The sequence below is a fragment of the Daphnia pulex genome, chromosome 5 (assembly GCF_021134715.1).
Source record: "Daphnia pulex isolate KAP4 chromosome 5, ASM2113471v1".
NCBI lineage: Eukaryota > Metazoa > Arthropoda > Branchiopoda > Diplostraca > Daphniidae > Daphnia > Daphnia pulex.
Window position 1 is genome coordinate 1,391,522 of NC_060021.1, and position 27,991 is coordinate 1,419,512.

At 40.6% G+C, this 27,991-nt stretch overlaps 6 protein-coding genes and 1 non-coding gene across 10 annotated transcripts; 5 read left to right on the forward strand and 2 right to left on the reverse strand.

The window, feature by feature from the left end:
* Positions 1-22: 22 nt before the first annotated feature.
* On the forward strand, positions 23-7,034 carry LOC124194857 (death-inducer obliterator 1-like). Its single transcript, XM_046589238.1, has 11 exons — positions 23-455; positions 513-875; positions 944-1,924; positions 1,994-2,292; positions 2,360-3,536; positions 3,799-4,699; positions 4,765-4,867; positions 4,938-5,259; positions 5,324-5,671; positions 5,737-6,041; positions 6,114-7,034. Exons 1-11 carry the CDS (start codon positions 332-334, stop codon positions 6,615-6,617), a joined length of 5,427 nt encoding a protein of 1,808 aa, XP_046445194.1. The 5' UTR covers positions 23-331; the 3' UTR covers positions 6,618-7,034.
* A 24-nt stretch (positions 7,035-7,058) lies between these two features.
* On the reverse strand, positions 7,059-9,967 carry LOC124194869 (maltase A1-like). Its single transcript, XM_046589256.1, has 9 exons — positions 9,852-9,967; positions 9,681-9,770; positions 9,125-9,617; positions 8,863-9,048; positions 8,651-8,796; positions 8,228-8,589; positions 7,508-8,167; positions 7,296-7,445; positions 7,059-7,229 (listed from the first exon to the last, which is right to left on the reverse strand). The coding sequence occupies exons 3-9, from the start codon at positions 9,594-9,596 to the stop codon at positions 7,154-7,156; spliced, it is 2,052 nt and encodes a 683-aa protein (XP_046445212.1). The 5' UTR covers positions 9,597-9,617; positions 9,681-9,770; positions 9,852-9,967; the 3' UTR covers positions 7,059-7,153.
* A 558-nt stretch (positions 9,968-10,525) lies between these two features.
* Trnam-cau lies at positions 10,526-10,598 on the forward strand. The gene has a single exon. It is a non-coding gene; the product is annotated as a tRNA-Met (tRNA).
* Positions 10,599-10,974: 376 nt separating this feature from the next.
* On the forward strand, positions 10,975-11,778 carry LOC124194888 (mediator of RNA polymerase II transcription subunit 10-like). Its single transcript, XM_046589281.1, has 3 exons — positions 10,975-11,220; positions 11,301-11,384; positions 11,463-11,778. Exons 1-3 carry the CDS (start codon positions 11,099-11,101, stop codon positions 11,665-11,667), a joined length of 411 nt encoding a protein of 136 aa, XP_046445237.1. The 5' UTR covers positions 10,975-11,098; the 3' UTR covers positions 11,668-11,778.
* A 788-nt stretch (positions 11,779-12,566) lies between these two features.
* Positions 12,567-13,566, reverse strand: LOC124194887 (40S ribosomal protein S19-like). Of its 2 annotated transcripts, none has more exons than XM_046589278.1 (4): positions 13,430-13,566; positions 13,133-13,203; positions 12,895-13,064; positions 12,567-12,830 (listed from the first exon to the last, which is right to left on the reverse strand). In XM_046589278.1, exons 2-4 carry the CDS (start codon positions 13,201-13,203, stop codon positions 12,640-12,642), a joined length of 432 nt encoding a protein of 143 aa, XP_046445234.1. In that variant the 5' UTR covers positions 13,430-13,566; the 3' UTR covers positions 12,567-12,639. The 2 variants fall into 2 exon arrangements, with proteins under 2 accessions (XP_046445234.1, XP_046445236.1); XM_046589280.1 differs by having other exon boundaries at positions 13,390-13,473.
* A 167-nt stretch (positions 13,567-13,733) lies between these two features.
* On the forward strand, positions 13,734-17,365 carry LOC124193561 (integrator complex subunit 7-like). Of its 3 annotated transcripts, none has more exons than XM_046587452.1 (9): positions 13,734-13,940; positions 14,057-14,186; positions 14,251-14,374; positions 14,433-15,075; positions 15,137-15,731; positions 15,799-16,543; positions 16,608-16,706; positions 16,769-16,960; positions 17,022-17,365. In XM_046587452.1, exons 1-9 carry the CDS (start codon positions 13,847-13,849, stop codon positions 17,292-17,294), a joined length of 2,895 nt encoding a protein of 964 aa, XP_046443408.1. In that variant the 5' UTR covers positions 13,734-13,846; the 3' UTR covers positions 17,295-17,365. The 3 variants fall into 3 exon arrangements, with proteins under 3 accessions (XP_046443408.1, XP_046443409.1, XP_046443410.1); XM_046587453.1 differs by having other exon boundaries at positions 13,751-13,940; positions 16,769-16,942; XM_046587454.1 differs by having other exon boundaries at positions 13,751-13,940; positions 16,769-16,946; positions 17,022-17,215.
* Positions 17,366-23,858: 6,493 nt separating this feature from the next.
* On the forward strand, positions 23,859-24,681 carry LOC124193863 (DNA topoisomerase 2-like). The gene is made up of 5 exons (XM_046587850.1): positions 23,859-23,983; positions 24,056-24,066; positions 24,176-24,390; positions 24,456-24,602; positions 24,661-24,681. The coding sequence occupies exons 1-5, from the start codon at positions 23,859-23,861 to the stop codon at positions 24,679-24,681; spliced, it is 519 nt and encodes a 172-aa protein (XP_046443806.1).
* Positions 24,682-27,991: the final 3,310 nt, after the last annotated feature.

Sequence of the window (27,991 nt, forward strand, 5' to 3'; positions counted from 1 at the left end):
ATGTAATTATTCACGCCAGATGGCTTCTATTGGAAGCGTCGCCGGCAACATGGCACATTGAAATTGATTTATATAAAAAAAACGCAAAATGGCGGCATCTAGCCATGAGTCGGCTTGGTGTTTATGTGTATTTTGATGCAATCAGGAGTTTCAAAGTTTGTCAACAAAAAAGTTTTGGGCTTGTGGTTGCCCATAGAATCGGGTGAAGTTTTTAGTGGCTTTGGTTTGAACTTTGATAGTGGGCCGTTCCGAGCTGGTCAATAAGTGACGCGTTTTGGATTACTCGTTTACTGACATTTAGATACAAGTGTGCTACAAATTCGACAACAGCATGTCGAGTACTTTTGTGGCAGATACCACAGACGATAGCTCCTCTGCTGGAAACACACTAATCATTATTGTTGATAATGACACTGGTGACATATCAGTTGATCAGGAAACACTTCAACTTCTTAGTAAGTCGTCACATTTTGGAGGGAAATCATGTTTTTATTCATTTACCTTATTTTCAGGCTCTCAAGAGAATACAACTCTAAGCGTAGTTAGAGTCAATGATGTTGCAGGTGACAGCAGTACTGATGTCAACATAACTGTAGAAGAAGATTTCAACCCAGTCTCTAGCCCTGTACTCAAGGAAAACGAGGAAGAATTGATGGAAACTGACCAGGAAATTGCTCAAGTTAATGGAAATGTCAAAGCAGGGCCAAAAATTAGTGAGCAAGTTTTAGAAACAACAGATCCACTCTTAGCTCTTGATCAGGAAGAGATCGAGAAAATTGAGCATGCATTACAAGCAGAAGCTGGGGCTTTTTTCAACAATATTCTCCCACCAGAAGCTGGTCTAGATGACCTGCTTGATCCCGAACTTACAGGAGGTTTGCCAAATAACTTTGTGTAGTAGTAGTAAGTGTATCTAGATTATATTATTGTTTTTTCTATCCAGCTCCGGATGACACTGAGGCTGTTGCGTCCATCTCACTTGACCATTGTTATTCAGCTGCGCATGGCCCGGCAATTAGTAACTCGAGAAACGCCGACAGTGCGATGAGTTCTGAAGTTGATAGTTCTGATAGCGTTTCGACGGGTATAGGTGGTGGTGGTGGATCAACGCGCCAACCTTCACCTAAGCGGCGTTCCCAACGCCAGATTGACCGGCAAGAAATGGAGCAATTAAAGAAAATCCGAGCAGAAAATGAGGAACTTCTCAAAAAGGAGAAGGAAGAGATGAATCAGATCCAACAAGTCAATACGCCTAAGAAAGAAGCCGAGGCGGAACCGGAGGAGACTCTCTTCGTAGCTATACCAGAGCCTGTTGCTGTTGCTCCTGAAGAAACTCCTCCTCCCGCTCCAGCGCAACCACTCAGTCGGTTAGCCGTCATTCGTCAAAAGCTTCAACAAGACATCCTAAGTGTTGATCCCGTCAAAGCCAAAGTTCACACACCATCATCCAATCAACCTGTCAAAACACCCTTGCCCAAGACACAGCCGCTGGCCAAAACACCTCAAACTACTCCGGCCAAAACGCCTCCAACATTGGTGGTTCAAACCAAATCATCACCAGTAACTGCAGTCAAATCGCCTCAAAGTGTTCAAGCAAATCCAGTTCAAACTGCACCGACACCGCAATCACCTCAAAAGTCAATCGACTTTGACCGACAATCACCCGTGTCTCGTGTTTCCTCCTCGGGTGGAGTCGCAAGGCCGCGACGAGAAAATCGTCAACCACCTAAACATCTTCGTGAAGCCTTTAATCAACTTGAATTTGAAGGCATTGAAAGACTAGTGAAGAAAACATCCACTGTCAAAGGTTTGTCGTCTCCGGATGAACAACCAATCAAGACTGAGGACGATCCGTTGGCTGAAGAAAAACCTGACGATCCCGTCGTGCCTTCTCCGAAGAAAATGGATGAAAAATCCAAAGATGGTTTGAAACAATTTCTAATGTTTTCTATTGAAAGAAATTAAACTAAAGAAACCCTTAACGTTTTCACAGGCGAGGAAGAACAAGATCCAGAGGATCTGGATGAAGACGATGACGATCCAAGTGGTGATGGCTCTGATTCGGATGAGAATGAAGATGATCCTGATCGATTGTGGTGTGTCTGCCGAGAGCCTCATAACAACCGTTTCATGATTTGTTGCGACAAGTGCGAGGAATGGTTTCATGGAACATGTGTTGGTATTACACGCAGTATGGGTCGGGAACTTGAGCTTAAAAAACTTGAATGGATTTGCCCTAAATGCGTCAGGCAAGAATACGCAGACACCCAAGAACCATTTGTCCATCTGCAGGTAAATAATTGTTTGCATTGCATTTTCTGACTCGTTAAATTATCAATGAATTGTATTGTATGCTCAGGACATTGACTTCCCTGAGAAACCGATCCCCCTTGTAGAGGAGAAGAGCCCAGTAAAATCAGTAGAGAAAACGGCACCTCCGAGGAGTACAGATCCTGTCAAAGCGGCCAATGAAAAAGCGAAATTGAAAGCTCAAATGACACAACGAAGGGTTCGAGTTAGTTCGAGCGGAAGTGGAACGGCCGAAGAAGCTACGGCTGCTCCTCTACGATGCATTGTGGCCGGTTGCAAGAATGATGCACGCGCAAATAGCATTTATTGTAGCGATGCATGTATTGTGAGTCACGTGCGAGATTCACTTATCGCCATGAGCAAAGAGAAGATCAAGCAGACCCAGTTACCCGAACCACCAAGCCCCAGCACACCCGTCACACCGACATCTTCGGGTGCGTCCAAGTGGAAGGAGTCGGTCGAGTTCGGCCAGTTGATGAGTCAACCCACCCCACTTTTGACTTCCAAATCGAAAGCCATTAATCAACTGAGAAAATCCATTTCGTCTGAAGGAGCGTCCAAACCGGCCAATTTGGCTGACGACACACCCGTTCCTGTTTTGGAGAGAAAGACCGGGAAAATCCTGAGTGGTTCCGCAGCCCCCAAAGTTGCCAATTTGGAAGTGTGGCTCAAAGACAATCCGACTTTTGAAGTTATTAAACCGGCCACCCTACCGAATAATAAACCCCGATTGTCGATATCCACGACACCGGTGGCCTCCTCTGTCTTGCTAAATGCTAAATCCGCTTCACCGGCCACTCCGACTTCTTTAACGAGTCAGGCGCCATCACCTTCGTCGTCGTTGCCCAGAATAAGAGCGGACAGCAACAGTTCAAAGAAGCTTGGTGAGTCGAAGGTGTTTCGGAAGAGGTCCATCGAGACGTCCAAAGATGAAGAAACATCGAAGAAGGTGGTAGTCCAGTCCGATCCCGAGTCGACCCGTGCCAGATCCCGGAGCTCACTGAAGGAAACGCTATGGAACCGCTGCAAAGAGGCCACCGATTTGGAGACGGATGAGCAAGCAGTCGAACAGGTTGCCACTGAAGTAGAAGAAGCTCTCTATCGCCTCTTCAACAAAGATGTCGGCACAAAATACAAAAATAAATACCGCACTCTGATTTTTAATATCAAAGATCCCAAAAACCTGGGTTTATTCCGCAAGATCATCGAGAAGCAGATAACACCTGGTAAGTTTTCAGCAGCTTCTTCGCACAACATGTCAAGCGGCAATTATTAACAACACGGGATATAAAGGAAAGTTGTTGGTTGGGATCTCATTAAATACCGCGCCATAAAATCCAATATGGAGACCGATCAGCTCTATCTGGCGGCCAGGATGAGCTTGACATATTGCAAGCTTCGTTTTTTAAGAGTCTAAAACACGTGAATCCCGCCCGGCCGTGTTTGGTTAGTTAGCATGTAATTTCACCGTTTATATTTATCACACAGGTCAATTGGTCAAAATGTCGACCGAGGAGTTGGCGTCCAAGGAATTGGCCGAATGGCGTGAACAGGAGGCCAAGCATCAGCTGGACATCATTCAAAAGACGGAACTAGAGCTTATGACCATGTCCAATAAATATCTGGTCAAGACTCACAAAGGCGAAGAGATAATCGAGGAAGCTGGCAAAGAACTGGATGAACGAGAGTCGGCCACGTCAACTACCACCACTGTTCCAGCTCCGCTCCTCGAGGCCCTCCAGGACACCACGTCCAAGCACAAGTCGCACTTGTTCGACCTCAATTGCCAAATTTGCAGTGGCAAGATTAAGGAGGAAGAAGCTGACAAGGATAAGAGCAGCACCAGTAGTTCCAGTACTAGCATCCGGAAGAGGAGCGAGAAGAGTTCCAAACAGAGTTCACATCATTCCGAATCTAGCAGCAAGCGATCTGATAAAGACCGCAGAGATCACGATAGGAAGAAAAAGGATCACGACAAGGAACGGAGTCATCATCGCCCATCGAGAAGTAAAGATCGGCATCACAGGCATCGGTCGGATCGAGATAAGGAGCGAGATAAAGAAAAGAAGAAGGAAGAAGTAAAAAAAGAAGAAGCAAAGAAAGAAGATGGAAAAAAGGAAGAAATAAAGAAAGAAGAAGCCAAGAAAGAAGAAGCAAAGAAAGAAGAAAAGCTTCCAGCTCCTGAAGCAGCAAAAGAAGAATCTGAAACCAAGGAAGAGTCGGTTGTCAAGGAAGACATCACTGCGTCCATCGACGAGTCTGAAGCATTGCCAGTAGAAAATGCGGATGAACCCGTCACGGTAGTACAGCCTGTCCAGGAAAAGAATAAAGAGCCGATGGAGGAGGAGCCTTCAAGCAAACAAGAACCGACGTCAACTGTTAGCATAAAGTAGGTTCATTATCCATCCATCAAAATAGCTTCTTTTATAATCTTTACATCTATTCTACCTTTAGGACTCCTGAGCAACAATCATTTTCACCAGAGATGGGTCCAGTCGTCTGGAAGGGCGTCATCAATAGTGCAGAGACTGGAAAAGTCAACGTCCAGGCGCTCGATGTGAGTTGATACGAGTTTTCTTTTTCAATGTGGACTAGATTTTTAAATATGCATTTAAAATTGATTTCAGATGAGCGGATCGACGGATCTAGCCGATTTGGAAATGCCTTCATCGTTGGATATTGTGGGCCGCATTCGGCCGGAAATGGTGTGGGAATACGTGAATCAAACGAGACGAGCGGGCACTCGCGATATTGTGGTGTTCAAGTTCACTCCGGCCTCGGATTCTGACCGGAAGCACTATTCGTCCTTTCTCAGTCACATGTACAAACACAACCGGTTCGCCGTTGTTGGGGCCGTCTCCAAGCTCATCAAAGACTTTTATGTCGTCCCCTTACCTAAAGATAGTCCAATTCCTTTAGCGCTGGTTTCATTATCGTCAGGCACTAAATGTAAGTTTGCACCAGTTCAATGCACTTGTCAAAAATGTTTTCTTACTTGTATGATCTTTTACAGCTTTAGATGAAAACCGGACATCCAGTTTATTGCTGGGCGTTGTAGTGCGAGCGAGGAAGAAGCGAGCGGTCGATCAGATCGGCAATGGTGGTGCTGCCGTGCCTCACAAAGCGGCGAAATTGGCCAAAATGTCGGCAAAGACTACACCTCCCAGTACCGCCAGTAGCGATTCACCCAGTCTGAACTACATTCCCACCTCCCGTGCTAATTCCAAGATGGCTGGTAAAAGTGATCCGCCTGTCAGGGCATCAAAAGCGGAAACCACATCCAACACTTCACAAATTCAAGCTGATGATGCGCCCTACAGTCCCGGTCAACTTCTCGTTGAAGAAGAAGAACCCGTCCCAGGTTGGTCGAATTCATAAATTTTAAGAAGTTCTTTTAACTAAAATTTTAATTTTCAACTGGAACAGTGGTTGTAGATGAGGAATTATTAAAACAACAAGCCATGCTGGAAGAGCTGAATCGCCAGATTGAAGCTCAAAAACAGGAGCTGGCCACCATGTCGGCTGAAGTGGCTTCGACGACATCGTCGGAAATGATGATTCCTGGGTTAGGCGAGCCTGTTATACCTGGGCTTGGAGAACCTTCGACGTCTTCAACAAGCGGATGGGCCAGCATCGATACAAGAGTGACCCCTTCTACCGATCCACCATTCGATCACTCGGCCAAAGCAGCACCTGCTTCTCTCAATAATCTCAATATCAGCAATTTACAGGTTGGTTTTTAAATAAATTTAAACAAAGTTTCTGTAATGAAATTAACTTGATTACATTTTGACATTTTATAGGAAATTATTAGCACGATTCAAAAGAAAGAAATGGAAATGAAAATGAGCAGCAAGACGACTGAAGATCGTTCCCTGCCGACCGAGCTTTTCTCCCCCCACGACGTTGACATGAGAATAGCAGGTCCTATTCCAGTCCAGCCCGTTGCTCCTGTTCAACCTGTAATTCCTGTAGGGGTTGTACCGGTTGTGACTCCAGCACCGGAGAAGAAGAAGCCGAGTCTTTTGAATCAGTTAACTGACGAGCAATTACTGGCGAAAGCCATGGAGATGGAAATGGAACAAGCTGGAATACCTGCAGCTCCTATGGCTGGCCAGCAATTCTTTCCTCCGCCACGAGGGGCTATTCCTTATCCTCCTATGGGACCGGGGGGCATGCCATCCGGCCCACCTATGATGGGACATCCTCGACCGTTTCATCCGCCTCCGTTCATGGGAGGTCGTCCTCCTTTTCACGCGCCGCCCGGTAGCGGTTTCCGGCCAAGACCCAACAAGAAAAAACGCTAAATTGTACAGCCCGTCATGTCCCTACATAACAGCCCACGTCTCTCGTTGATTCTCAAAACCACCTTGTTGCCCATGGGAAGATGGAAGTTCAACATTCTCGAAATCGTGAGTGCTTGTTTTTTTTTGTTTTTTCATGTCACAAGACACACAGCTAAGGGAGGAGTAATTGCATCCGTGTAATTATTGATTCCGCCACCCGCAACTGACCCAACAAGAAAAGGAAACATTTAGAGACGCCAATTACGTTTGCTATGCCCCCACAGCTAACGATTTTGTTTTTACATCTTTTTATTCCTCTTTTCAGTTTACGTGTGTTTCCCTTAATCTGTCTTGATATCGTAGTCACATGCATTGTGTCGTTCTCATACAATCGGACCACCAACACACACGCAATACAACTCACCCTCATTCATCATATATTAAGAAGGACAAGGCATTCTGTGTCGTTTTGCAATCTAAGTGTAATATCCACTATGAACTGGTTAAATGTTAAAAACTGGCAAGGATTTAATTAACCAAAATGTTCTTTAATATTGTTAAAACTGAGGGACGAAGGAGAGCACTAAACCTTCACTCGATCCAACTGGAACACTGTCAGTCTTCAATTTGCTCCTGTATTTGAAGGAGGCCGATTAAGAATTGTATCAACTACAAATAAACAACGAAAAATCTTGTTACCCTTTAGTAGTCGAATTGCTGACTGCCATTGAAGAACGGACGACAGCTTGAGCTTCCGAAGGGATGCTTGGATCCTTTGAAAAATCCACAAACTCCTCGTTTTCGCCCAAGTTAAGGACAACTAGGTATCCAGGTGCTCCCTTTCGGATTCTAAAAATAATAAAAACAAATAATGATGCAAATCTAAAAATGTGATTAGAGTTTAAACTCACCTTGTGAATGCAAAGATATCATCATTCGTCACATTCGAAAAGCTCATGGTACCATGCATGATGGCCGGCTGCTTACGCAAGTTAACCAACTCGCGGTAGATGTTTAAATAACTGTTGGCCATGCCCATTTGATGCTCGGCATTGATGGTGTCGATATTTCCCCCAATTGGGTACCATGGCGCACTTGCATTAGTGAAACCGGCCATTGATGAAGAATCCCATCGGTAAGGACTGCGTGCTTGATTGCAATGGGAAGTGGCGGTCAATTTATTACCGGTGGGGCAAGCTTCTAATGATCCGCCGACTGGAGCCACATCTTCCATGCCAATCTCATCTCCGTAATAAGTGAATGGTGTACCCGGAAGAAGCAATTGTACCATAGCCATAGCGTCGATTAGTTTGGCTTCCAAACGATAGGCCATGCGTTCCGTGTCCCTGTTACCAAGTACCCAGTTAGGCCATCCTTGAACTCCACTGACTTCTTCCAAGTAAGCGCTGATTTCGTTTTTCAGGTCGATTCCAGTAAACCCAGCCAGTTTTCTAATGAATTTGGAGTTGACGGGTAGGTCTGCAAGTGGCCTTGGCGGGGTTGCAGTGGCATCCCCGTAATATTTCATTGCGCTAACACCTTCGGTATCTTCCGCCTCAACGAACAAAACCCTGCGAAAATAATTTTTTAAATCTCAGTTGAAACAATTGACGCAATTTTATGCAAATTACCTGTGATCTCCGTCTTTATCTTCATACTCCTGAAGAACTGCACGGATCTCACCAATAAAGTTGTACGTTTCGTCAAGATTCTTGGTGTAGGTATGGTCGAGGGACGCATACGCATTGGGCGTGACGCCAGGAATCGCTGTCTCATTCAATGTCGTATTCGCGGATTCATAGAAATAAGGTACGGACAAGAGTCTAAGGCCAGACACGCCTTGGTCTAACCAGAATCTTGTAACATTCTTCAATTCCCTTTTCACTTTTTCACTGCGCAAGTTTAGATCAGGTTGATCTGGTCCATAAATATGGTAGTAATATTTATTCCTGGTTTGATCAAGTGTCCACGCCGAACCCCCAAAGATGCTGACCTGTTTTTTTATTGAAACTGTTATTAGTAATGATAAGACAAAGAACAAATAGTTGTAATACCCAATTATTAGGTGGTCCACCATTTTTCCCCTCAGCCCAGACAAAGCAGTCACCGCATTCACCTGTAGCATCAGCGACTGATTGATTGAACCAAGCGTGGTGCTTACTCACGTGGTTTAACGGTAGATCAAGAATAATCTTCAAGCCTAGAAAATTTGGCTGATCATGTAAATTTTTCCATTAAAATAAAATTAATATATTTAAAAGATTACCCTCTTGTTTGGCAGCTGCTGTCAAATCTTTCAGATCTTGCAGTTCGCCGTAGGATGGGTGGATTTCGAGGAAATTGTCGATATCCTGGCCATACAGCGGTTCCTCACTTGCTGTCTTGAAAATGGGTGAAATAGAGATCATGTTGACACCCAAATGAACAAAATGATTTAGTCGGCCCATAATTCCTGAATATTACAATACAAATTTAGATTTCATTATTATTACATGAAAATAATATCAGGACAATAGATTGTATACTACCTTTCAAATCACCCTTGCCATCTTGATTTGCTCCACTGTCTTGAAATGATTTTGGATTGACTGAATAGACTACACCCTTCTGCCAGTACTCTAGTGGGGCTGGAGCAGGGCATTTAGGTGCCAGTACAACAATAACGATAGCAATAACCAGCATAGCAATCCAGCAAAGCCAGAACAAGGCAAAGAGAGTCCATCGAAGTCTTATCCAGAATGGGTCATTGGCATACTTCATCAACTCTTCCTTTCCCATGCCAGCGAATGCTACATCAACAGCTCCAATCTCAACAGCTGCATCATCAGCATTCTTGGTGAATTTGACCTGTCCAACATCTCCAGGTTTTTCATCGCCATGGGCTGCCAAAGAGCTTCTAGATTCGCTTTTAGAACCTAATGATTCGGCAGATTCAGTCCTGGCTTTGGGGGCGATTTGTCCCTTTAGGGGCTCTACTCCATTGTAGTTTTCATTCATCATTCCCAGAGGAGTTTTATTGATCTAATGATAAAAATAACTTTAAAACAAAAAACTAAAAAGAAGATTAGAGTATTTTTTACTTACATTTTTCCAAGTTTAGTTGGAATATTTGATGCCTGTCTGCTGTGATACACTCAGGATCGTGTCTGCGTTAAGTCGTTAACTAACTTGCTGCTGAAAATGAAAAGGAAAAGTCGATTGTGTTACGACGGGCTAAAGAGATCCGGACTTTTTTAAGTCTTTTAAGGTAAATACTTCGTCACTTCGATAAAAAGAAGCCCGTCAAGAACAAATTTGAAATATTTGAGTTTTTCCACTGTCCCCCATCTCGAAAAATGTAAAACATTTTTCCTTTTTTTTTGGCGGAGGAATACTTGAAATCGATAGCCTAGCCCTGCCTTAACACAGGATTGTGCTTAAACACTAAACAGGATATGGTAAAGCGGCGAGATATCCTTTTACAAATTTATAAGGAGTTATACTGCCCCCTGTTATTATGATGAAATCTCGGAATTTAAAGGGTTCTCTGGGGAAAATTGGGGATTATGAATAGCCATTGAATAGCCTTATTATCATGGAATGCAATTTGATTTTGAACTTCTGTCCTATGAACCTAAAAATTTACAAGTTGTAGCGTACTAAAAAAAATTTTTGCATTGAGTTGAATGTTCAAATATTTCCGGGTTTCGCACAGTTAGTCAAATGTTTATGCAAAAATATTATTTATTATTTACCCAAGTTATAACCCATCGATCTGTTATCCTTGCTTAAAGCGAAAAACAATGGCCAATCACATATGATTGGTAGGCGATATCAGATAATTAATCGAAATTTGGGAAAGGTTATTGTAACGAAAATAAAAGATATTATTTATCATTCAAAAAAAGAGCATCTTTGATTTCTATTATAAAAGTAATTTCACAGGGCAAGCCTCGATAGCGCAGTAGGCAGCGCGCGAGTCTCATAATCTCGAGGTCGTGAGTTCGAACCTCACTCGGGGCAGTAGGACATTGGTCAATATTTTGAAATCTTTACTTTCCCTTTGTACTCAGAAAAATAGTAATGGGTTCAATTGTTAAACAAGGCTTTTCGCTGTGAAGTCTGTAGGAAGAAAAAAGTAGCACAAGTAATAAGGCCGATTTGGCCCACGTAAAAAAATAAGCATTTCGGCCATTTCCTATTTATAACTCATTAAAAATTAAAAATTTTACGGGAAAAGTTTACTCGGTCGGGAATCGGAATGTTACGTTCTCCTGTCTTTGCTTCTTCATAGATAGTGTTTTATTTATCGTAAACGCCGCCAAATTCAAACTGCTGTAGGCGATTTCACGAACGGTTACCATGCCTACTAGTCAAGTGCTTTAACCAATGATAGAAGATTGGTGTTTTCTTCTGCTACACTACAATGAGCACTCTGACTCTGTAGTTTTCTTCCAGTTTTCACATTTGTTAAATCGGTTGAATTCAGTTACTATAAAATTTATTGCCTCTCAGAAATAAAAATGAGTGCTGCTCTGGAAAATTTGGAAAATCAATTGGAACTTTTCGTTGAAAACGTCCGACAGGTTCATCTTATTGTGAGCAATTTTCAACCTCAAGGACAAGGGGTTCTGAACCAGAAAATGTAAATATTTTAATTTAATCTGTAATTATCATCCTTTATCCTAATGTGTTTTCCTGTTATTTTCTTGATAATAAATGTAGAAACTCTATGGTACAAGGCCTGCAAGAGATTGACAAACTGAAGGGTCAGTTCCAAAATGTGCATGTTCCTCTGGAAGTATTTGAGTAAGTAAAGTACATGGAAATGAAAATGACATTGTTTTTGAGACGCTACAATATTTGAATTCTTGTTTTTTCCTATAGGTACATTGATGAAGGCAGAAACCCTCAGCTGTACACCAAAGACTGTATGGAAAAGGCTCAAAACAAAAATGAACAAGTCAAAGGAAAGATTGATTCATACAGAATGTTTAGAGCTCACTTGTTGGAGGAACTCAGCCAAGTCTTTCCCAATGAGACCATGAAATATCGTACTGCCAGGGGAGATGACATCAACAGAATTCCATAGGGATAAATTTGAATAATCAACATTGTTTGGGGTTGAGAGTTCTGGATGTAAAATTGTCATTAAGTGTTGGGTCCTGCTGCTCAAAAATGTAATATACCATTTACATAACAATATTTGTTTAAAAATATTATTTAAAATCTGGTATTACATCGTGTCAATTTATTTAGCAGAAAAAAAATTCAATTAACACAAGTAAGACGCAAGTATACCCACATAACACAGTTAACACAAGTAAGACGCAAGTATACCCACATAACACAGGGCAGTCCCACGGATGTTCGACAGATGTCGTACTCGGACATTCAAAACATCCGTCGAACTTATCCACTGGACCGCCAGAGATCCGCACAGGAGGCGTTTGCTAAGTAAATATCTTTATCAATACCAAAACTTGATCGACGTTGAATCGTTAATAGGTCGGCTACGGCTATTTACGTTTACTTTTAACTGTTTCTCTTTCTGGCTCATCATAAATAAATAATTTACAAATGAACAACATTACCCTGCCTAAGCCTCTTTATGTTGTTTGTTAAAGACAAAGATTCATTTCAAAGTACCGCTGCCTTCGTATGCGACCATGATAAGTGACGAATAAAAAAAAAATGACAAAAACGAGATTTGTCAATTAAAAACCCAATTGTCACAGTTGGACGTGAAGGGAACGATCACATTGAAAAAAAAAAAATAGATTAAAATATCCACCAAATTTAAGGCTGAACTTTTACTTGAAAATTGCATCAACTGGAAATCTATTTCTTACGGTAGTAATGTCGTGGAAAAGAGTTGCAACCACTTACCTTTACCGAAATTAACGTTAAAACATTTGTCCATTCCTTCAAGTTTGATAAGATTTAGAAAGAAATCAAGTGCTGTCTAAAAAGGGGAAAATAACAGCTTGGTTTAAGTGCATCACCCGTTTATTCAAGGGACACAGCGCAGATGGTATGACACGTTTGGATCTTTTTTCACATTTCACGCCTTGGCCGACTTGATCTGGGATGCAATTCTGTCCAAATCGCGGAATCCTTGAGAGGTGAGACGGCGACCACCATTGGCGTCCTTCTCCACCAACTTGATGGCTTCGAGGGCCTGCAACACCTTACGGGCGACTGAGCCGGAGCTGCCGCAGAAATGGGATGGCCTCACACCATTGTTTTTGTGTCCTGCATAAATAATATCTCATTAAGCAAAAGAATTCTTTCAAATATTTGATGGTTTCCATCATACCTCCATAGATTCTCTTGACGGTCTTGACTCCGATGGGAGACCTGATGTAGATGTGCCTGGCCAGAGATGCCATACGGATGAGGAACCAATCTTCATCAAAAGGTGCCAACTCCTTGAAGACGGCAGTCTTAACAAGGTCAGCCCATTCTGGTACCTTCACTTTGCCAGACCTGATAAACCCGAACATCAACATAAGTACACTCAGAAGCAAAGTTTGATTTCAGACTTTTAAACTCACTTTTTAAAGAAGGCAGCCAAGGCCCTGACAAACTTGTGTTGATCGACGTCTTTGACAGAGACTGATTTCATCTGAAAATATACAAGAAAAGAAAAGATACCGTTAACGACTTGTCAATTGCTAGGGAAAGTCACATGTAGAGCGATGTTGGTAAAGAATTGACAAAAGTTAATGAAAATGACGCCATGTGCAAAACTTTTTAAAACTACAAAATTACAGCTATAGATGTTAGATTAATTTGTATAAAGAAATAGTACTTTATTCTAATTGTAACACTGAAAAATGTGGAAACTTCACCTTCGATGATGGCTGGCTGCGAACGATTTTTTTGCCGAAAGAGGAACTCTAGTAGCTGCCAACTGCCGATGAAACCCCTGATGCTCGATCCCTAAACACAAAAGAAGGGGCAATTTTTAGGAATTTCTTTGCAATTAAAAGATGATTTTAATTGAAAACTAAAATATATGATTTGCAATATTTAAGAATTTTTATTTAAACATTATTTGTATATGTTATTTCAATCGGAATCGAATAATTCCAATATATTCATAAATGGAAACTTTGAAGAGAGGAGAGCGTGTGGGCCGTGGGGTTACTGATTAGCACTTTGCCGGAATTTAAAGGGGATAGGATGTCAAGAGGGACAACAACATTGAACTTCAAAATATTCGAAGGAAAAGATAGTTTATTCAAGATTTATTAACCGAGGATAAAATGGTTTCCGTTGGTTTGAGAACCGCATTTAATGAACATTTATTTGGAGAACCAGAACAAGATGCAAACACAGCTTTAACAGAGCTAGACAAAGGTAGTTTACATGTTTTAACCTACTATAGCTATAGCTGACAATTTCCATAATGAAATTTTATTTTTATGTTATTAAAGCTTCTGATGATAATTTCCAAATCTTTAAAAAATTTTCAGGGTTACGCTCTGTGAGAATTGGTGAACAATGTGAGGCCATTGTTCGTTTCCCTAGACTCTTTGAAAAGTACCCATTTCCGATTCTGATAAATTCAGCATTACTGAAGCTGGCAGAGGTTTTCAGGACAGGGTATGAATTTACAAGTGTTAATGTTTGTTTATAATATCCAATCTGTGTTTCCGTCTTTCTTTAGAACAAATTTCCCCAGACTGTGTGTTCTTAGAGTCTGCCAGCAAAGTGAAAAGCATCTAGACAAGATCCTCAATGTGGATGAATTTGTCAAAAGAATATTCACAGTTATTCATTCAAATGATCCAGTAATTTTGCAAATTATTCTCATTTTGAATCAATCAATATTAATTCTCTTATGGTTAGATTGCAAGATCTCTGGCACTGAGAACTTTGGGGAGTATGGCAATAATTATTTCTGATCGGAAATCAGTGCATCACAGCATTCGCGACAGTTTGGACTCGCACGATGCTGTAGAGTTAGAGGCAGCCATCTACGCCGCATCCAAGTTTGCCGCACAGTCTCGAACCTTTTCCGTCAACATGTGCAGTAAAATTGCCGAGATGATTCAGGGACTGGCCACACCTGTAAATATCAAGCTCAAGCTCATCCCCATCTTGCAGTACATGCACCATGATGCCCACACGGCCGCCATGGTTCGACGTTTGTGCGCACAGCTCTTGCCCAGCTACCCTGCCCAAAATTTCGTCTGTGTGACACTGCACACACTGACGCTGCTGGCCAGTGAAACTCTGGTCGAAATCCCTCAACAGCTACTCCTGCTTCTTGAATATTTGTGCGATTCCAGGAGAGGTGTCCAGGCTCAAGTTTTGTCCGACTTGAAAATTTTGGCTGTCAAAGGTGCTCATCTGTGGACTACGTCCAACGTGGATGGCCTCATTGACCTACTGCTAGATCAGCCTCACCTCGAATTGCAGAGAAGAACGCTGGACGTTCTAGTCACGCTAGCCATGGCTGAAGCTGCAAACTGTTTTATCCTCAAAGCTGGTAATTCAGTTTTTAAAAATCAAGATACCTTTTTGTCGATTTCATTAAGCATTTTTATTAGATACAAAGTTACACTTGATTTGGAATCAGTGCTGCTATAGTTGCGACCGGTCTGTTGCAGCGAAAGCAGTTCAGCTACTTGTCCAACTAGTATTTATATCTAGCAAACAAGATATATTATCTTCTTCAGTGCCCGATTTGAGCCAAGACGCTGCCCTTGCTGTCGAATCGCTCATATTGGGCCTCTGCTTGGCGGGAAAGACCGAAGAGAGGGAACTTAAGATTGCGTTGACATCAGCCGTCCAGCTGAGTCGTGTCGCCGGGCCAGAAATCAGCGCCACCATCATTGATTGCCTCACTCGCCTTTTGCTTCAATCTTCCGGTTCCACGTTAGTCCTGCTGTGCCAGGCCCTGGCTGCCATCGGAGACACCCAACCGTCTGCCATTGTACCAGCATTGGTCGACATCATGTCAATGCTAAAGAAACTCACCGTTCAAAGCGATCAAGAGTTGTTGGCAATTCCTTTATTGTGCGTTCTCATGTTCCAGACGCACGCCTCTCATTGTTGGTCTCAACAGGCCAGCGAAGTGGTCCACGAAGCCATCTTCCGGGTCGACTTGTGGGTGGCTTTCCGGATCGCCCGCTCTGCCACAAGGTATAATTCCTTGAGCTTTAAATGTTTTCAATCTAGTTGGTAATTAATTTCTTATTTGGTTGTTTAGATACGGCCACCATTCGATTGCCCACAAGATACTGGATCGCTTGTTGGGCCACATTTCGACGGAGCATCTCTACTTTTGGATTCAGGGATTACGCGATTTCACCCTGGCCGAATCTCACCTGAGTTGCGGCACTGGACCCCCCGATGGTGCAGCCGTTTCTCTCATGGAAAGATTAGTGTTGGCCTCGAAGCTTTATCTGCAAGGATTGTCTTCACTGAAGGCAGCCACCAGCCCGACCCGCGTTCTTCAGTTTCAAGCCGAATTCGGTCGGTTGCGAGTCGAATTCCTGTCGGCGTGCTCTCAACTTGTCCAGGCTTGTCGAACGCTTCAGACAGCCCCACCGCCGGCCATCGCTCACGCCGTAGCGGCTGCCACCCGAGACGAACTGCAGCGCTGCGGTCGAATTACTCACCAGCTGAGGAAGTCGGTGGTGGTGCTCCGTCAGGTGGCCGAAGCCCTGTCCAAGCTGGGACAAAGCGCCTTCGACGCCGACCAGGAGAGCCTCACGAATTTGCAGCTACAAAAGCAGATGGCCTTGATCTTGGCCCAGACGGTCGAGTCCACCTGCCTCCGGGCGTCTCAGCAAGGCGTGATGACTGTCGAAGACGATTTGCCCATGATCAACAAGACGGTTCAAGCGGATCACGTCGCTGTGCGGAGTATGGCCACTCGATGCGCTGATGCCGTCGATCTCGTAAGACGTTTTCGCGATGGCAACCCTGATTTGAAACTTATTAATCACTTGGTAGGATCCTTTTTCACACCCGTTATAATATTTAAAATATAATTATTCTTCTTAAATCTGTTAGAATGTTGGATGCATCTTGGATTGCTTGAAGTTACTCATAGAAACACCACTTTGCTTTCCGCGGTTCATGTTCCAGACGCTGCAGACCACTTCCATCAAGGTAAAGTGAATTATAAGAATCGTAACTTGATATTTGAACTTGATTATGTGAATACTTAACAGTTGGCTGTGAGCCCTCAGCCGAGAGTGGCCGGAGAGGCGATAACGACAACCATTGGCTCGCAGTTGGCCGTTAAGGTGGAAGGTATTGTCCAGGTTACTTCCAGCCCGCGATATTTTGGACGGAGAGTACGTGCCGTTCAAGTGACAATTCAATCGAATCCTGCTAACCCGACAGTCGGTTCGGATGGCAAGGTACATCATTTTGATCATTCGATTTTTAATTAACCATTAATGAAATTGAATTTTTTTCTAGCCGATCGAGTCGAGTACGAGTATGAACAAAACAGTTGAGCCGCACAATGATTACTTTTCGGCTCAGTTTTTACTAACATTCGCCGCTGCTGGACTGCATCAGGTGTTTGTTGAGACAGCCCTGCTGGACACGTTCGATGCACTGTGGAACGCTGGACCTAAAGCGCAATTATCTGTCAAGACCTTTGAAGAATCGGGTTCATCAAAAACAACATCCAGTAGCTCATCTGCAGCATCCCGTGCCACAGCCACGGCAACTTCATCAAGGAGTTAATTTGACACACATTATTTGCATCTTACTTATGTCAATTAATTTTTTTTTCCTGCTAAATAAATTGACACAATAAAATACCAGGTTTAAATAATATTTTAAACAAATTTTGTTATGTAAATGGTATATTACATTTTTGAGCAGCAGGACCCAACGTTTAAAGACAATTTTACATCCAGAACTCTCAACCCCAAACAATTTCGATTATTCAAATTTATCACTATGGAATTCTGTTGATGTCATCTCCTCTGGCAATACGATATTTCATGGTCTCATTTGGAAAGTATGGCAAGTTTTTAGTGCCACCCAGTTCACCCTCAACCCGGGGATTCAACCCTTCATCTCAACCCGGTTATTCAACCCGGTGACTCAACCCGGGGATTCAACCTAGCTGTTTTTTGGCGCCATCTAGCGGCCAATACAATAAATACGCCTACAAACTATAGAGACCGGCATCTCCCTCGATTTTTCCCTCGTTTTTGACACCACGAGCGCCACATGCTTGATGAATTTTATCAAGCTGTGCGCGGTACAGTTATTCCTGTCAGCTCAGTTCATACTTCATAGTTAAAAATGTCAGTTTTATTCGAAGAGTGCCTCATTTGTGGGGCATTTATTGCGAGCCCGAAGGGCGAAGCTAATAATCGCATACGCAGAAAAATAAAAACCATTTCACTTTGTATGTATGTATGTATGTATGTACCCGCGGGTATGTACGCGGGTATGTACCCGCTTGGAGTGCAGCCCCTTCTAGCGGATAGCGGCTGTGCTAATCACCACCAAGCGGGTGTCTTACTCACTAATGCAAAACACTTGGAAAATATGCAAAATTAGGGCCTAGAATATCGGTTATAACTTCTAAACGAATGTCCCCTTTGGAGAAATACGAATGATTGTGATAGAATGATTATTTATCTATCGAATTAACCCAAGGGGGGATTTTTATGTGCTAAGATGTCATGAAAATACTGTTGGAAAAAAACCCATTTTCCCATAAGCGGCTGTGTTAAATACGGAAACACTTTTTCTCGCGGAAAAAAAAATGGGTTTTACGTTTAGTTTTTTTTTAAATACTAAATCTCGTTATAACTGCACAAAAAGTTGGGTACTTATAGAATGAAAGATTTTCTAACATTTATTATTTTTTAAAATGGTTTATTTCAACAAGAAAGGATATTTACACGGGAAATAAAATTTCAAATCACGATTTATACATGTTCTACACAATATTTTTAACTAGTATTTTAAAACTAACTACATTTTTATAGTACACACAGTGCTCACGAACAAAAATACAGGTAATAATTTGTTTGGGGTTAACCCACTTTTTGGGCACAATTTGACTATACTACTACGTCGTCGAGTTCCAGTAATGCCTGCAGCTGTCGTGCCGCCAACAGTACCCGCGACACCCGCTCCCGCCATCCCTGGACAAGCTGTCATCCCGGCCGTCCCTGGACAAGCTGTCATCCCGGCCGCCCCTGGACAAGCTGTCGCCCCGTGCCCAGCACCCGACCCCGCTCCGGTCGACCAAGGCGAAGAAGATCCCCCTCCGCGACGTTCAGCGCGGGCTCCGAAACCATCATCATTGTATCCCCCTCATACGTGGTCGAAATAATGCTGTGTGTTAGACATTAAGCTGTCATCGTATTCTCCTTGTCTATTACTGCTTAATTGTCTAAACAAAAAAGGGACGTGTAATGTGTTGCAACCCTGCGCCCTTCCGTCTTCTCCCCCACAGCTTCGTTTCCCCTCTCAGTCGCCATTTAGTTGTCTTACTGCGAGGTCCTCTCCTCGCTCGACTCAGTTTCAATACATTGGCGTGTACATCGACCCGCTTGTTTCGTCACGTCATTACAACAACTCGTCATTGAGCTTCATTTAAGAGTTAGAAATGATAATGATAGTTAAAAAATATTCCGAGTTTGGAGATTAATATGACAAACAATTACGTTTGCAGTGCACAGCAACTGCTGGTGTTATACAAGTCTGCATAGGTACAAGTAGCTAGGCAGTAGTAAAACCTGAAACGAGATTGCAAATAGCATCGATCCATCCATCTACCATGTCCTCATACCGTTCGACTATTGGAATAGTAAGCTTGCCACAACCATCACAAGTTTTACATGACGGGCGAAATCGGCTCCGAGAGTCATTCAGTTTGAATTCAAGGGAATACTTTGCGAAATCATATGTTATGGGCACATATTTCGATCCAGTGTAGAATAGATAGCTATCAGACAGATTAATTTTAAGGCCAGTTGGCATCAACACATCTCGCCATTGGCAACAGAGTTCAAAAATTGAACGAAAAAATTATAAGATATAGACTGGCACATAGTAAGCGCTTGGCTTTGTGCAGATGACAGAATGGACAAATCCAACGACTCAACAATCACTGCAACGGTGACGGGAATGCAGATGAAAACAGCTCGAACGTCAGGATCCAGAAATGGCTGCAATATTGGTTAATAAGTAAATTACCATGAAATTGTTTCTTGAATTATTTATGATATTACATTATCTAATTTGAGCAACTGTAGGCCGCGAATAAATGGATGGTGACGATTAGACTTTCCTCTGCAAGCGTTCCAGGCTCTAATGATGTACTTCGAGCAAATACCCTCTTGAACTATGGCTAGCCCTATCATAAAATAAACAATTATTAAAATGTTAAACGCATAAAAATATTAGAACTTACCCAGAAAAACACCCAGCATGAAATGAATGTCGTCTACATTTGCTGTATCTAATCCAACTTCTGTTCCGAGTCTTTCAAAAACGCGAAAACCATAGTCAACAATCATGGAAAGGAAGTTTCGTCTAAGACCACCACCGTCCACTCCAACTTCTCCACTGAAAGACACGATAATAGGTTTTTTCACTTTGGATCTGAAAATGAAATTTTAGAATGACTAATTTATATAATATAATATTAGCATGATAGAAACTTACATGAAAAAGGGGCATTTAGACAAACGAATCGCATCGTCAATGTAACTGGCTCTCAAAACCGTTACGAAGTTCCCAAATTGTTCCCTGTCGGCATAAGCCATTTCATCGGTGGCAGTCACAAATTTGGATCTATATGCAATCATCTTCTGTATACCATTTGCATTCAATACAGCTGGTAATTGCTCGGGATCTGGCTGCTGACTTGCATCCTTTTCTATGTCAACAGTAGAATTTTTCCCGACACATTTCCTTGCGTGCCCTTCGATCACCTCAATAGCCATGAACTCACCACACTTAGCACAACATTCTAAACACGCCCGATCCATTTCTTGCTCATCCATTTCGTCGCTTTCGAGATGCATTTCAATATTTCGTTGCAATGGCGACAAATAAACATTTTGAGCACACAACGCCTTCAACTGTCTCCCATCTACCACAGGGCCAGAGCCGATTAATTGGAGGGTTTTCCCATTCTTATTAGATTTCGTCATTTTAAACCCCCCCACAATTTCAGGAAACACACTACATTAAAACAAATTTAGCTATATTTTGTTATTAAAATTTTGAAAGAAAAGATTTTACCTCTCAATTTTGGTCTTGACTGTTGCTCTGTCATCATCTTCAAAAAATAGGACTTCTCGTCCCCAAAGTCCTGCAGTAACGAGATCATCAAAACAAGAAGGCATCTGGACAGTTTCGTCCTGACAGACTTTGGGCAAAGCACGGAAATTTTTGTGAAACCCAACATTTTCTACAAATAAAAAATACATTAGGCTATAAACAACAAAATTAAAACAAAGGTGGATAATGACGTGCCTAGTCTGTTCTTTAAAAACAGTTTACGGCGCTCTTCGATTTGATCAAGACCAAGCTTGTTCGGTTTCTTTTTTTATGTTCTTTGCATCCGTTTCAGAGATCTTTTAGGGAGACCTCAACCACTGGAGGTAGGTGGCTGCGGTTCTAACAATGCATAACATATTTTACAAATACATCTAAAACATTTCGAAAGAAAAAACTGTTTACTATTACCATCAGAATCGCTAAAATGAACTTCTTTATCTTCAGACTTCAAATCGATCATGATACTCCGTATCATTTTTTCAAGCGACTTTTTTGGTTGGAATCCAAATGTACAATAGAAAAAAACTTATTGAAAATGGGACAGATGAGGAATAACTTCACGCCGCTGACTTAGAAAACGAACTGACTTCATCAGATGGTATGCAGATCTACAGCCGTTGTTAAGCTCCACCTTTCGAATCCTATCCTCCTGTTTCCCACGATGAAAAAAAGGAGGGAGGGTGACCAAAGTCAGCAATCACCCCGAAACTTTCACTCCTATCCTCCTGTTTCCCAATAGGAATGCCCTTGCCATTGTAATAGAATTTGATAACTTTTTTAATCCTGTAAGAAGGAGAAACCAAAATTTTTAAATATTATTTAACACCAGTAAATCTTTGACAATTTTATCTAACGGATCAATGTCAATCTTTATGGTGTCCATCTCAGGGTCGCGATCTTTGTTCTTTACAGCGTTAATCAGAATTTCATCAAAATTTTCCACAACCCAGGTGTGTAAATGATCTCTCTCTGGATCATTCCTACATCCTCCTCATACACCCACTTGACATTTTTAAAACAGATCGTTGGTCCAATGTAGAGAGAAGGAATAGAGAGCATGTCCCTTAGAAATTGTTTTTTTCATAACTGTTTCATTGTCAGCAAGTTCATTCACTGCATCAGCCTCAAATGTGGCAGCCTCTTTGTTCATTTTGGGAAACAAATACTAAGAAAAAAATCAGTTTGTTGAACTTGGTAGATTCTACTAATATAGTCAACAAGAAAAGTTGGTGAGAAATAATATTCGGACCAATTTTTTCGAACCTACCAAAACAGTGATCTTATAAGGCTAACAACGGGAAACACGTCACATGTGTGTTGTCTTTCTCTAGAATCTGCAAATTTGTTCGAGTGTTCAATTAAATTAAATTTAAATTAAATTTCTTTTTGTTCAAATTCGTGGACAATGGTTATGTTTCATGGTTTATTTTCTTTCATATAAAAAAATGTATTTATTTCAAGGCCACATTACAATCTATATCTTTATTGAACAGGGATAACATTGCTAAACTAGTTGTGCAACCTCAAACCATAAGAAAGCACATGATGGTTTTTGTTAATTGTTCCATTGCCAGTCTGATTTTCAAGGATTTAAATAAGGAACAGTTGATAGGTAATTTTTTGAATTCAACCGTCGATCCAAGCGAGAATTTCTTCACTGAGGTATAAGAGCCTAAATATTTGAAGTAATTTCCGTTTATAAAGAATTTTATATTTTCTTAAAATAAGCTCGAAGACTGTGGTATAACTGAACTTGCCATGAAGACGACTCTTGAGTTGCAGTGATAATAAAACCTTCTCAAGATCCTTGTTGGTGGAAAAATTTCAGCAGATGAAATCCGCATTTTTTAAGGACTTGTGCATTGTGACTAAAAACGGTTATCCCAGCTCTGAGTGAAAATTTAATCCAGTAACGTTTAAAATGCCAAACGAACGAAAAATCTACAAATTAGCCTTTCGACAACAACAATCCTCTTCATTTATCTGCACCGCTGTAGCTACTTGACCTGGCTGTATGAGGAGGATGTGGGAATGAACCAGAGAGATATAATTTACACACCTGGATTGTGGAAAATTTTTGATGAAATTCTGATTATACAGTCACAATGAACAAGTACTTAAAAAATGCGGACATCATCTGCTGAAATTTTTCCACCAACAAGGATCTTGAGAACGTTTTCTTATCACTGCAACTCAAGAGTCATGTTCATGGCAAATTCAGTTATACCACAGTCTTCGAGCTAATTTTAAGAACAAATAAAATTCTTTATAAACGGAAATTAATTCAAATATTTAGGCTCTCATACCTCAGTGAAGAAATTCTCGCTTGGTTCGACGGTTGAATTCAAAAAATTACCTATCATCATTTCCTTACTTAAATCCTTGAAAATCAGACTGACAATGGAACAATAAAAAAAAACCATCATTTGTTTCTTTATGGTTTGAGGGTGCACAACTAGTTTAGCCATGTTATCCCTGTTCAATAAAGATATAGATTGTAATGTGGCCTTGAAATAAATACATTTTTTTATATGAAAGAAAATAAACCATGAAACATAACCATTGTCCACGAATTTGAACAAAAAGAAATTTAATTTAAATTTAATTTAATTGAACACTCGAACAAATTTGCAGATTCTAGAGAAAGACAACACACGTGTGACGTGTTTCCAGTTGTTAGCCTTATAAGATCACTGTTTTGGTAGGTTCGAAAAAATTGGTCCGAATATTATTTTTCACCAACTTTTCTTGTTGACTATATTAGTATAATCTACCAAGTTCAACAAACTGCTTTTTTTTCTTAGTATTTGTTTCCCAAAATGAACAAAGAGGCTGCCACATCTGAGGCTGCAGTGAATTAACTTGCTGACAATGAAACAGTTATGAAAAAAAAAACAATTTCTAAGGGAGATGCTCTCTATTCCTTCTCTCTACATTGGACCAAAGATCTGTTTTAAAACTGTCAAGTGGGTGTATGAGGAGGATGTAGGAATGATCCAGAGAGAGATCATTTACACACCTGGGTTGTGGAAAATTTTTGATGAAATTCTGATTTACACTGTAAAGAACAAAGATCGCGACCCTGAGATGGACACCATAAAGATTGACATTGATCCGTAAGATAAAAATTGTCAAACATTTACTAGTATTAAATAATATTTAAAAATTTTGGTTTCTCCTTCTTACAGGATTAAAAAAGGTATCAAATTCTATTACAATGGCAAGGGCATTCCTATTGTAAAACACGTAGAACAAAAGACATACATTTCTTTGATGATTTCCTGATTTCAACTTTTACGATGGAGAAGAAACAGTAACTGGTGGTCTCAATTGCTATGGAGCTAAACTAGGAAATATTTTCAGCACTGCATTTGAATTGGAAACAGCATCGAAAGATTTATGCCTAAGATTCAAGCAGACCTGGACTGACAACATGACTATAGCTGAGACTCCAGTAGTTGAACCGTACTCTGGACCTAACCACACCAAGATATCTTTCTCCCCTGATTTGGATAAGTTTAGAGTAACAATCATCTATAAGAAATTTTATTTCTTTTTATAAAAAATTGCATTCATGTTTTTGGGTAGATGTATTCCCTGAATAAGGACACAATAGCACTTCTGTCTCGCCCTGCTTTTGAAGTAGCCGCTTCTACTCCTGGCGTAAATGTATACTTAAACGACAATTCTCTTCCTATCAACACCTTCAAAGAGTATGTGCATCTCTGTCTGAAGGTATTGTAGATTCATTTTATGAAAAATGGAAACAAACTAACCATATTGTTCTGTGTAGGGTAAAGTAGATTGCCTTTGAGCTTAACTTCAGTGTGTGTTTGAAGCTGTCAATGAAAGATGGGACACAGCAGTAGCTGCTTCAGAACATGGGTTCCAGCAAATTTCACTCGCAAATAAATGTTGCACCACTAAAGGCGGGCGTTACGTGGATTACATTACAGAAAGGGTAACCAGATACCTGTTTGAGAATTACAAAATGAGAAACAAAAGGGACAAAACTGGGATTCATGTGCAACCTCAAACCATAAGAAAACACATGATGGTTTTTGTTAATTGTTGCATTGCCAGTCCAATTTTCAATATTCAGATTGAAAATATTTCCTAGTTTAGCTCCATAGCAATTGAGTTCACCAGTTACTGTTTCTTCTCCATCGTAAAAGTTGAAATCAGGAAAAGTAATGGGTCAAAGATCATCAAAGAAATGTGTGTCTTTTGTTCTTCGTGTTTTACAATAGGAATGCCCTTGCCATTGTAATAGAATTTGATAACCTTTTTTAATCCTGTAAGAAGGAGAAACCAAAATTTTTAAATATTATTTAACACCAGTAAATCTTTGACAATTTTATCTTACGGATCAATGTCAATTTTTATGGTGTCCATCTCAGGGTCGCGATCTTTGTTCTTTACAGCGTTAATCAGAATTTCATCAAAATTTTCCACAACCCAGGTGTGTAAATGCTCTCTCTCTGGATCATTCCTACATCCTCCTCATACACCCACTTGACATTTTTAAAACAGATCGTTTGTCCAATGTAGAGAGAAGGAATAGAGAGCATGTCGCTTAGAAATTGTTTTTTTTTTCATAACTGTTTCATTGTCAGCAAGTTCATTCACTGCAGCCTCAGATGTGGCAGCCTCTTTGTTCATTTTGGGAAACAAATACTAAGAAAAAAAAGCAGTTTGTTGAACTTGGTAGATTCTACTAATATAGTCAACAAGAAAAGTTGGTGAGAAATAATATTCGGACCAATTTTTTCGAACCTACCAAAACAGTGATCTTATAAGGCTAACAACGGGAAACACGTCACACGTGTGTTGTCTTTCTCTAGAATCTGCAAATTTGTTCGAGTGTTCAATTAAATTAAATTCAAATTATATTTCTTTTTGTTCAAATTCTTGGACAATGGTTATGTTTCATGGTTTATTTTCTTTCATATAAAAAAATGTATTTATTTCAAGGCCACATTACAATCTATATCTTTATTGAACAGGGATAACATTGCTAAACTAGTTGTGCAACCTCAAACCATAAGAAAACACATGATGGTTTTTGTTAATTGTTCCATTGCCAGTCCGATTTTCAGGGATTTAAATAAAGAACAGTTGATAGGTAATTTTTTGAATTCAACCGTCGATCCAAGCGAGAATTTCTTCACTGAGGTATGAGAGCCTAAATATTTGAAGTAATTTCCGTTTATAAAGAATTTTATTTTTTCTTAAAATTAGCTCGAAGAACTTGCCATGAAGACGACTCTTGAGTTGCAGTGATAATAAAACCTTCTCAAGATCCTTGTTGGTGGAAAAATTTTAGCAGATGAAATCCGAATTTTTTAAGGACTTGTGCATTGTGACTGAAAACGGTTATCCCAGCTCTGAGTGAAAATTTAATCCAGTAACGTTTAAAATGCCAAACGAACGAAAAATCTACAAAGTAGCCTTTCGACAACAACAATCCTCTTCATTTATCTGCACCACTGTAGCTACTTGACCTGGCTGTATGAGGAGGATGTGGGAATGAACCAGAGAGAGATAATTTACACACCTGGATTGTGGAAAATTTTTGATGAAATTCTAGTGTAATGTAGTGTAATGCTCCGTGGAAAACTGAACTCGGCCCCACAATGGGGGAAGTCAACTTCCCCAATTCCACTATTCATTTTACTGGTTTGCGCCCCGGGCATCGGTATTTCGTGAATTTTTTCCGTGTACCGTGAACTTATAATTAAATTTTCGGAAGATGGCTCTTCTTCTTTTGTTAGTTTTAATCAGTGTTGACATGAGGAATATAAAAAAAAATCTTTCCCTAGCTTTATACTGTATATTAAGTGCTAGGAGCCTAGGAATGTTAAATCAGGTCGCCCACACACGGCGGTGGTGGTGATGTTAGTGGTGTGGGCATGGGCCACACCTCTAAAACCATTTGGTTGGTAAGGGCAGCCCGGCTGGCAAAAGTGTTCTATCGCAAGTGTCAAATTGATCCGCAGGGGTCCCAAAGGGATTAAAATTCATGCATGATCTCTGACGAGAGACTTGCATAGAGTAGTCTAACGTCCGAAGTTGCCAGTTCGCTTAAATTGTGAAAAATCGATTTGACACGAACCAGTAACAGTTCTTGCATGGCGGCTTATGGAGTTTCGCCCGTTTTAGTTATAGTTTTTTTTATTTTCCCATTTCAGTCGTCTTCAGTTGCTATTCTTAATTAGATAACTACATTCCTTAGTTATCAGGTAATCTTTAAAATTTATTTCCTCTCGATTGTCATTGAAGTTAATTTATTATGAATTTGTTTGTAACCGTCCCTACCGTGTTTACGAAAAAATATCGCCATTTCCTGCCCCAAGGGAAGAATGGAAAGAAGAGACGAAGGAAGAAACTAAGAGGGGACAAAGTAGTATAGTCATTTTAGCTGTTGTACCTCAAACAATTAGTAATTATAAGTTTTATTAATGAGCACTATTTCCACTTACTTTCTAAGTACGTGTGTAAAAAAATTCAAAGATCGTACGTAGGGATCACATATAAATTTTCAATTAAAAATTAGAAAATAAGAAATGGGGGTCTAATTTTAAATATTTTTTTGTTTTTATTACATGTAATCAAACTGTATGTGTTAATAAACGTGTGTTTCTAATTTAAATGTTTTTTGTGTAGATTTACAATTTTTTTTTTAATTTTAGAGTTACTGAAATTGGTTTCCGCGTCAAAATTTTTTCGCCGTGTTTAACACGGCGCTTATGGCGCTACGCGTCTTGTTAAAATTGATGCTACATAAAAACCAAATAACCTAAAAATCCCCAAATAGTCTAGTTTGGTAGCCAATATAACCTAGTTTACTTTGTATTAATTTTATCTTATGAATATAGCACAGTAGAAAAGTTATTCACATTACAAAAAAAACTACCCTTTTTTAGGTTTTTCCAAATGCCGCAAAATTCAAGTACAATGACTATCGAGAGGAAATAAATTTTAAAAGATTACCTGATAACTAAGGAATGTAGTTATCTAATTAAGAATAGTAACTGAAGACGACTTAAATGGGAAAATTAAAAACTAAACGGGCGAAACTCTATAAGCCGCCATGCAATAACTGTAGACCATAAGCTACCGCT